The 10,493-nt window shown below is 47.6% G+C and overlaps 1 protein-coding gene across 1 annotated transcript in view; it reads right to left on the minus strand.

The window, feature by feature from the left end:
- Positions 1–610: 610 nt before the first annotated feature.
- MOB3C (MOB kinase activator 3C) overlaps positions 611–10,493 on the minus strand; it is a 13,425-nt gene continuing 3,542 nt past the window's right edge. The window contains exons 2-3 of the mRNA XM_009076272.1: positions 3,625–3,827; positions 611–640 (exon numbers count right to left, since the gene is read on the minus strand). Coding sequence (XP_009074520.1) covers positions 611–640; positions 3,625–3,827 — 233 coding nt within the window. The remainder of the gene's footprint in view (positions 641–3,624; positions 3,828–10,493) is intronic.

Raw genomic sequence — 10,493 nt, forward strand, 5'->3', positions numbered from 1 at the left:
TGTGAAAAATCCCTTGAAGAGAAAAATGGCCCCCTTGGTAAAGCATGAATAAGGGCAGAAGGAAAGACAATCATAGCTCATGGTCAAAAACAGTACAACAACTAACCATGTGAAGGCTGCTGGAATGAAATGTCACCAGCTTTGCAGAGTTGATCTCAGATGTTACTGCAAACCCACTGCATGTGGGAAAGGCAACAGGCCAAGGTCACACCTGCTCACAGGGCAGGAATTGCTAATAAAATACCTGGAGATCAATGTAACTGGGAGGAAAACAAGAGGAAAGGTCACTGAAAGTTTGATATCAGACATGGGATTGAGTCTTAAAAACCAGAGTGTGCAAAAGTCACCCAAACTTGTTCTCCAGTAAGCCAGTAGCTTGTTAAAACAGGAACCATACAACAAAGACTGGGATCTAATAAAAGAAAAATGTGTCCAGAGGTTCTTGGAAAACTTAGGATTCAGCCCTGGCCTGAAGAAGCTCTTCTGCAGTGTTCATAGTTCATGGAGTTGGAATGCCCAGAGCAAGTTCTTGGGAAGAGTTCTCCTGACACAGCATGTCTTGTCCCACTGGACTCCGAATGAGCCAGCTGAGTTCGCCTGCCAGAATATTTCAGTGGCAAATTCGTTCTGTCATTTCTTTCTGCATTGAAGGAAGAGAGAAAAGAAAGAAACAGTAAGTGCAAAAGAGAAGGTTTAGTACAATGACGTGTCAGGCAGTTTGGTAGGTATCCAGAACCAAACCAAGGAAGAGACCGTGAGAGTCTCAGGGAGTGTTTCTCTATTTCCCATGCCAGCCCTCGAGAGAACTGCCCTGCCTTAGCAGCTCCCTCCTGGCATCCTTCACAGTGTCTGTGGTACAAGGTTATTTTGGCCATGCTCTAGCTTTGAGGGCAGTCCAAGGAAAGAGCTTTGGCTGAGATGTTGATAGATGCAGGTCCTGCTCCTGGCTCAGCCATGGAGCAGCCAGACAAGGTGATGCTGGTCTCAGAGCCTCTCTTTGCAGCTGCTTAGAGAGATGGAACCTGTAGCTGCTCCCAGTTTTTGCTCCGGGAGCTGACCACAGCTCACCCAGAGGACCTGTGGTTTCAGCAAGGGATCCCAGTCACACTGCAATGCAAATGAGTGCTAATAACAGAGGCCACAGGAAACCTCCAGTGAGACCAAGTTCTGTTTAGGCTAACAGACTGTTTTCTTTAGCCAGAAAGGCACTGTGCCAGTTGCATTAGGAAAGTGTCCAGCTTTCAGCTGGTGGAAGCTGGTGTTTGTCCTTGCCTTAAGGAGCTCAACTAATAGCTTGTAAATCATGTACATTGCTGCAGTGAGGAAAGTGTGATTCTAGCTCATGGCTTGTGAATCTACATGTGCACACAGATCCTCTCACGCACCCCAGAGGAAGATTTGCACATTAAAATGTACTCCCAAAATAGATCTGAAATAGGACTGGTCTGTGGAGAAGGAAGAATGCAACTCTGAAAAAAGGAGAACTAGGAAAGTAGGATGACTCTTGAGTAACCCGGTAAAAGTGATATAACCAAGGGGGACAGAAGCAGCAAACTCTGCTCTTCAGTGCTGAGAGCTTTGCTTTTAAAATCCATTGGGGGGAGTGGCAAAGAAAGAGCTTTTCTGTAGGAGTTACATGCAAAATCACTAGAGTGCAGAACCACATCAAAGGAAAAGCTGATGCTCTGCCACAAAATCACACTGCAAACAGAAAATCTCTGCAAACATCTCAGAAGGAGAAAGAAGAGGAGGATGAGAGGGCTGTGAACTCTTGCAACTGCATCCAGCCCACCCCATGAGCACAGCACTGTGCACAAAAGCAGCCTTGAACAGGATGGATTGGGGTGACTAGTGGACTCATAAGCCATCTGTGAGCTCCTCACACTGGCCCCAAATGTCCAAGGCATTCCTTGCATTCAGGAAATCCCCACAGCTCTGACTTAGTGTGTAATCAGCTGGATCCCTGCCAGTGCTGCTGCCCAGCACCATGACCTGCCCTTGTCAAGGAAGCAAGTGCATGGCTTCTCTCTGCCCCATGTTTCTTGATATGTCAAGAGAATGAATCACTGCCTTTCGCTAGTTCTGCCTGTACAAAGGATCTCATTCTCAGTTCCCAAGATTTGCTGCTAAGAAATCACATCCCAGAGAAACCTGACAAAAGGGAAATTGAAGCAGCAAAGGGAGATTCAGCCAGAGGAAGGCTCAGAAACCAAGAAATCCCTCATCCCACAATCCCTGTAATTTTTTTAAGCTATTTTGGCCTAACAAGGCATTTTCTGGCTGAGGACATGCTGAGTTTCTTTCTCTTCTTACTCCTAAATCTGCAAACTGGGGCTCCTCCATAGAAAACCCACATCTGGAAAGCTCCAACCATAATACAGCACTCAGACCTGCTGTCATGCTCCAGATGTGCTCGCTCCACATGCCTGGTGGCCTTCATAACCATGTGCAGGGAACAGGAACCTCTTCAGATAGGAGCCTCCTCTGTCATGGGATTCATTGGGACTAACTCTGGCCAGGTAAATGCAAGGCTAGGACAGTTGTCTGGGCTCATGAGGCAATCTGGTTGCAGGACACTCTCATACACACCTACAGCAACTCACTGTGTGAGGGAAGGAGGTCCTTCCTACTCCCTGGTCCTTCCTGTGGTTGGGTCTGCTTGAGGCTTGGATGCCAGGCAATGAGACACAGATAGACCAGAGGCAAATGTGTGTCATTTCCTTGTAGTTTAACCTTGCTTTCATCAGAGGGAACAAATGTGTTCATCTTAGATTCACCCAGACCCATCAATCATCTCATGCTGCATGTGAGTCACTAGCATTGAAAGCCTATTTCGCAATGTCAGCCTGTCAGGTGCTAATTGTTTACATTAGCAAGCAGCAGTCTAAGGGATTACACCAGTACGGGCTGTATATCAACTCCGAAGAAGTTTGTCATGAGGAGTGGTGGTGAGGAAGACTAACAGAGGACAGGCTGATGCTGAGCTGCTGTTTTCTGGAGCCAAGGATTATTGTGGTAATATATGTCACAAAATAATTACAGCTTAAATAAACAAAGCAAGCACTATTGTCATTCAGATCTCCCGTGATTAGATCATCTCTCTATCCCCTGAAATCATGATCAGAGCAGACAGGGAGGGATCAAATTGACTGAGACGAATGAAAGCAGAGGATTGAAGAACTTAGCACTAGAAGGAAAACTCAAGACTGTGGAGAGAAGGGTTTGGCTCAAATCTGACCCCTGAAAGCCACGTGTACAGAACCAGCTGGAAGCACTTTGATGCGCAAATTGCATCGGAACTACCAAGTTAGTGTGGAGGGACACTATGCTATGGAGGTCCTGAGGGTACTGAAGAGCATTTCATTGACATGGCACTAGAGGCAATGTTTAAGAGGATTTTCCAAGGGTAAAGGGTTTCCTCCTTGTTGCTGAGAAATTCTCTCTCAGAGCACTAAGGCTGACAGTTACAGGAAACATAAGTGGGCCTCTGAGGTTGGGTGGCTAAAAGAGTCCACAGAGGGTGAGTGCATTGCTCAGAGTTCAGCCTCCACCTGAACCTACCAGCACTATGTTCAGTCCACACCGCTCTCACCCTCCACCTCCCCATCCCTTGGGCATCCTTACCAAAGGCTCCAGCTCTCGATGGTCAATGAGGCTGAACTCCTTGATGAAGTAGTAAAAGTGCTTATAGCAGGTGTTGACGTGAGCCTCAGCACCCATGTTGATGATGCTGTCAAAGTGATGGATGTAGACATGGACAAAGACACGAAAGAGGCGGGTGAGGATCTTAGTGCAAACTTGCTGGAACTGCTTGGGGAAGGGAACACCTGCAAAGCAGAAGCAAATTGGAAGCCATTTGACCATTTAAAAAAAACCAGCTAGCATTTACATGTTACTGTCATGCTTGACAGGCAGTCACGGGTGATGAGGAAGGACTCCCTTGGCTAATGTCAAGAGTGACAGCTACACCAGGGTAATGTGCCATCTAGCTCTTCCCACATATTCCTTCATTGTACAACTAGCAATTTCACACAGGCATGAGCTAAGGATTTGGGGAGTTGCCCTAGAAGAGAAAATTTCTCATCCATTGGAAGAGTCCACGTGTCTCCACATCTAGCTCAATCCAGAGCAAACTGGCACAAGAACCTTCAGCCCCCCTCTCCCTGCCTTTCCCCTGCAAGCATGTGTAGGCACAGCATAAGTAAAATTGTATTTACCCAGGTCCATGAACAAAGCCAAACCACCTCCCAGCAGAAAAGATACCTTCCTTGTTCCTCTGAACCAAAAGCATGGTTCATACTGGTTTTCTTCCTCCCCACACCCTCAAATGCCACTTCTGATGCATCAACAGAAACAGTTGGGTTTTCTATTCTTTTTCCCGATCCTCGTTTCAAACAAATGTCTCACAAAAACAGGAAGAAAATTGCCCATCTTAATGATGTTTGCGTTGTAATTTCATTGCACCTGCATGATGCTCCCTCCTGAGATGTCCACCCAGGATAGTCAGGAATGGCACCCACCACACATTGCTGTATACTTTTAGCTTTGTCCTGCACACAGACACAGTGTGGGACATTTTCCATCCTTGTCGAAACGCACTGCTGTCGCAGTGAAGATCTCCGGGGTGCAATACCATCAGTGACAGAAAACTTGGGGTAAACTCCTAAAGGAAACATGGTTTTGAAAGCCTAAGCATTTGTTGTTGTTGTTTGTGAGGAGGAGAATGAAACAACTGAAATTTGTTTTCCTGAAGCTTCTTCCTCTCCCCAGAGCAATTCAATGCAAATATGCAAAGAGCAAAATAAAAACCTCCCTTCCCATGGTTGTATCAACCTCCTCCCTTAGCTTCTTTTTAATGCAGCACATAACCTCTTAAAAATCTTTCCAAATAATCTCTGTTCAACCGTGGCCAGCTCACACATTTTACACTGGGGAAAGCATCAGCAAATCTCTTAGCTAAAAAATTAAAAATGGTAATTTTATCTTTGAATCTTTCTCATCAGCCTTGCTAGGCAATTAAACTATTTTCCCCAAAGGCTCCTGGCAGTTTTGTTTCCCAGCAGTAGTGCCATGCCCCTCTCCTCTGTGGGTGGCAACCACAAAGGTTCTGTCCCTCCAACATTATGTGTGGAGGCTGTTTTTAATTGTCAGGGCTTGGCAGGTGCTGAGTTTAATATTGCAGCACTCACAGGAGAAAATTATTTTTGGTCTAAAACAGAGTCAGGAAAGGTGTTCACATCTGGCAAAGTACAGCCAGGCTGTCCCCATGCCAACAGCTTAGAGACAGTACTCAAGATTTGCTTCTGTCATGCACTGTTGGCTGCAGAGCTCTCCTGACCCTCCAGTCTGATATGAACAGGGATCAGAGAGAGATCTCCGGGTTTCTCTGCAGTCCAGAGGGATATGGTGCTTTATTTGAGCTTTTTGAACTGAGTGAGAATTTGCTGAGCAAATAAAAGCCATAATCACTCAGCTGGAGACTCAGATAGGCCATTAGGGTGGCCCCTGCAGACCAACTTTGAAGAACTGGTCAAGGAACCCTTTTTTTTAATAAAGTTTTTCACAGCAAGTAATTTCTGATGAACACACATTGCTGTGCCCTGGCTGGGGAATACACACTGTTCTGAACAACCTGTCTCTGGGACCAGAAACGAGCAGTGATTGGTGCCAGCAGACATTTGCTATCTCCAGTTTGTCACCTGTGCCACTTGCCAACTGCCTTCTCAGGTCAAAGCAGGCAGCGAGGGAGAAATCAGATCTCCAGACCAGAAATCCACCAGGAGTTTGTTGGCAAACTGCAAAGAGTGACAGTGAAAGAAACAGCAAACCTCAACCCAGTCCTGAGCTGAGAAGGAAATAAGATCAGAGAGTAAACAGTAGGTCAAAGGATCTCAGACTCCCAGGGCTGATAGCATCTATGGCTTAGATACTGCTGGACCATGATGGGTTAATGGTTGGACTTGATGATCTTAGAGGTCTTTCCCAACATTACTGACTGAACGTTTCTGTGAGCCACCTCCAGAGCTGGGAGATGGTTACAAGTGGTTCTCCACAGCTTCCGTCCTGAGGTTAGCCAGGAACTGTCTTGTCCTATACATCAGTTACCCACAAGTCTTCATGGACATGCTGGCAGCTGAGAGACTCAGAGGTGAGACACCTCCAGCTACATGCTGGATTCTCCAAAAGCAGCTCTCACATTAAGGAAGAGATTTAGCAAAAATCACAGAATCACAGTTTGGGTTGGAAGGGATCTTTGAGGGTCCCTTGACATCTAATTGACATCTAATTCAAATGTCATGGTGACCAGCAACTATGGGAGCTGCTGAACTATCCTATACCTAATGATGTATGGAAAGGTACCATCAAGCTGCCAGGACCTACAAGCACACTTCTGGGCTACCCCACCACTGTGTTTCACATGAACCAGCAGCAGCAGGAGCTCCCGGGAGGTGAAGCTGGGCTGCCCTTCTTTGTGTCCATCACCAGGTGTCAGTGTGTGGCTGTCCCCTCCAGACCTGGCCAGGATGTAGTGGTGGCTGCCTGTCACTAATGGACTTCTACAGGTCACCCATCACCCTATCATGTCAGAACACCACCACACATTATGGTCCTTTGGGACCAGGGATCACTTGGGTCTGGCTCTGACTCTTTCTCTCTGCAACAGCCTTTTCACTTGCACAGCTGCCTAGGGAGGCACAGCCCTGGGTCATTGGGTACTGCTTCTTCTCCCTGTGCTGCAGCCATGTCTGTGCCTGCTGTGCCTCCAGCCTTGAGACAAGCTATGGATGCTTGACTGGACCCTGCATCTGGCACGGGGCTCTGTGCCAGCTGATCAAAGCACATCCCTGCGGGAAGGAAGCAGGGCGGATATCTGATAAGCAGGTTGCCTCTGCCAGCAGCAGTTGTGCCTTGCTGCTGGTCTCCAGTGACTTGGAAAGCAACCCACAGCAGTCCCAGCAGGCACTGGCCACGCTGGCAAGGAGCTGGAGAAACTTCTCATCCCCTTGCCCAGAGCTGAAAGAAAAGGGCTCCCCAGTAAAGGCTGCATCTCACCAACCCAGGGAGAGCAGCAGATAAATCTGGCATAAATATGGCTTGCCCTCGGTCACATCTGCTGGAGCAGCGGACATCCAGCAGACAATGCATGTGACATCCTCTCCAGAATGTGAGGGGACACAGGGAGGGCAGGCTGTGCCTCCTCCTTGCAGCCAGGCACGCACTGCAGCCAGGGCAAAGCCCTGGGACAGTGGTCTTGGCACTGGCCACGCACCTACCCTGTCCCTGCAGATAGTTAGCTTCAAACCAAGCAACCAGACCCTGCTATGTTCATGTTGGAGCTGTTGGAGCTGTCCTGACTGCTAGGAAGGGTCACCATGACAGCAGGTGAGGAACGATGCAACCCACTCTCCAAGCACAGAGGATATAGCAGCTGCTCCCCTCGTGACTCCTACCTCCCTGCCAGGCTGGGCCAGGCAGATCAGCATTATGGCCAGCAGCAGAGAAACCCCATTAGTGGCCAATGCACCAATAAATAGTATTTGGGAGTGGGGCAGTGGTGGGCCTTGCTTGGGGGACTTCCTCCATCTCAAAGGTAGTGCATTGTGGCTCAGACTAGCAGGAGTAGCAGATTGGCGAGACAGAGGGATGAAGCTGGTGGGACCGGCCCTGCGTGGCTGAGATGTCCTGTTAGCAGTAGTGTGTCAGGCCAGGGCAAAGTCAGGATGGAACCCCAAGTTTTGACAAACCACCCTGACAGGTGACATTGCTGGGGTTTGCTGCACCCTCCCCAGTCCTACACATCTGCAGGGACCCAGCAACACCTTACCAATGCATCCTATTGATGCTGGTCTCAGCTGCCCCAGGGAGAGCAGAACACCAGAAAATCCACTTTGGGATGATTTAAAGGCATTGAGATTACCTTTACATTTAATTCACTGGTGCTAACCATCCAGCAATCTCGGAGAAAGCAGTAGCAACCCCACAGTCTGGCAGGTGGTAGCTACCCTCTGACTCATCTTGCATGATTAGATATTAGGAAAAATTTCTTCACTGAAAGAGTGGTCAGGCATTGGAACAGGCATCCCTAGAAGTGTTCAAAAGGTGTGTGGCTATGGCACTCGGGGATCTGGTTTAGTGGTGGACATGGTAATGCCGGGTTAATAGTTAGACTTGATGATCTTAAAGCTCTGATTCTATGATTCTATGGGTGATGAGAAAAGGACTACAAGATGCAATGTGAGCTTGCTCAGATGCCAGGAAAAGGATTTATACACAAGGTCAGCTATTCTCCTCCACTCATGATCAATGGCATGTGCTACCCAGATGCTACACACAGACCAGACAGCCAACAGCTGGAGCATCACCTGTCCCAGGGCAGAAACAGCCCAGTCACAGGAGGAGTGGAGCAAAGCAGCCATCCACAGCAGAGGAAAAGGGAGAACCTTACCCCTGCTCCAAGTCAGGGCAAAAGCTGTAAGTACAGCAGGTACAGTTTCAATCCAAGCAGCGTGACTCACAGCCCTGAAATAAATTAGCACCTACAGTTTGTCTTGGATGTTTTGCTTGAAAACACCAAGATGTGATTTAAAGCTCCAAGAAATCTGTTTTCCCAACTCTGTGCTGATTGCTTCAAAACATAAGGAAACCATGTGGGACATGTGTAAAAGGAAATGAAAATGAGAGGTAACAAAGTGCCTGTGCTTACGGTAAGGGACTGCAAATGGCTCTTGGATCTTTCCTGCCATCTCTCCCATCTCTAACACTTGTGCTCTAGCCAATTTAATTTTTTCATGATGAATCAGTACTGAGAAGCTATTTTGCTTCTTGGCAATTGTATTTTTTTCCCTCTGCAAATGCAGTAATTCAATGAACTTCATGATGAATTGTTGTTGTTGTAATTTCTCTATTTCATTTTGGCCACTGTGGTGTTCAGTGATTCATTTTTCCTAAAAATAAGTCTTTAAAGCCCCGTTTAAAACTAATGACGTGATGGCAGCTGCAAGCTGGTGTGCTGTTAATTTTGGAAGAAAATAGCAGGGGAAAAAAAAGATAAATTATGCAAAAAATAACCAGCTGAGAGAACACCAATAATTAGCTGAATTTTGTACACTCTTCTCCTGTTGTTATGGCAAGGAAGTGTTGGATAATTTTGCACCAAGTTTTCTCTGTTTTTTTATATAATTGTTTTGGGACTGGTCTTGAATGGCAGAGCTTGAGTTTTGAAAAGCTTTCTAAGAACTGTTCCAAAATCTCCTGTGACTGATGCTCTGTAGAGCCGCAGGCAGATTTGGCAGAGAGCACGGGGTGTTTCCGGCGCTGGGTCTGATCCAAACCCTATGCCTGCACTGATTTAAGAACAGAGAGGTTTCAGCAACTGTGATGGTGCTGATAAAGGACACCTGGCCTTGTGCAACCAGCAGCCTGATGCTGGGCAGACTGGTGCAGATGCAGCCAGCTGCCATGGGCCCTGGAAACCCCATCCACCCAACCTTCCTCCACAGCATGCCACCACCCAACAGCAGCTCCCTAAAACCAGGCACTACAGGGCAGATCGATTACTGGGAGGAGACAATATTTTCCAGGTGGTAATTTGTACATGTGGCCACTCACTGAATAAATCTACTGATATAGTTTTACCAGCTGGTAAAAGTACACCTGTAGAATCATTTATTCTGATCCCCACATAGAAACAATGCTTATTCTCCATTTAAATACATATTTCAGGACAGCTACATTTTTTGCAAGAGTGGAAACAAAGCACTAGCACACACAAACTTATATGGGTCATCCGGGAAAGCTGCTGCTGCTGTAGATAAATAGCCATCAGGCTGGCATAGCTCACCCTGTGCAGCAATTTATCTCATCTTAACTGGCTGACAAACGGGTTTCCACTCCAGAGAAAGGATTATGCAGTGGGATGGAGCCCTGCAGGTGGATTTCCCTGGGGATGTGGAAGGCACAGTATCTCCCGCTACCCTTGCTGTGGTATGTATGTGGTATAGCAGCCCCCACAGCCCCATTGAATCACCATAGGGATTTTCCACGGGTGCCATCCAAGGGCTGTGGTCCTGCTGGTTAATTCTGCCACGTCACAAGCTGTCTGATGCTGTCAGGCTCCCTTCCTGCCATTTTGGATGTCAGTTGTCCCTCCAGCCTCTCTGCAGAGCTGGCACAAACTCTGAGTCACACAGCTTGGCTAAACCAAAGGTGTTTGTCACTCGGGTCACTCTGCTCCCCTCCCACCTCTGACACACGCTGAAGGAGCAGATGCCTTAGTGGTGCAAATCAGCCCAGCCCAGCTCCTGTCACTGGAGTTGTGACCATTTACCCCAGCCAAGGTCTTCCCTGTGATGACAAATGACCCTGTGAATCCACAAGCCAGTGAACCATCTCTGCTCATCTCCAGCTGAGCCTCTCACCCCAGGGTGAAGGATTTCCCACCTCTGACCCATGAGATACCTCTCCCATAACTGTCAGGACAGCTATGAGCAAAT

Source organism: Acanthisitta chloris, unplaced genomic scaffold (assembly GCF_000695815.1).
Source record: "Acanthisitta chloris isolate BGI_N310 unplaced genomic scaffold, ASM69581v1 scaffold9630, whole genome shotgun sequence".
Taxonomy (NCBI): domain Eukaryota; kingdom Metazoa; phylum Chordata; class Aves; order Passeriformes; family Acanthisittidae; genus Acanthisitta; species Acanthisitta chloris.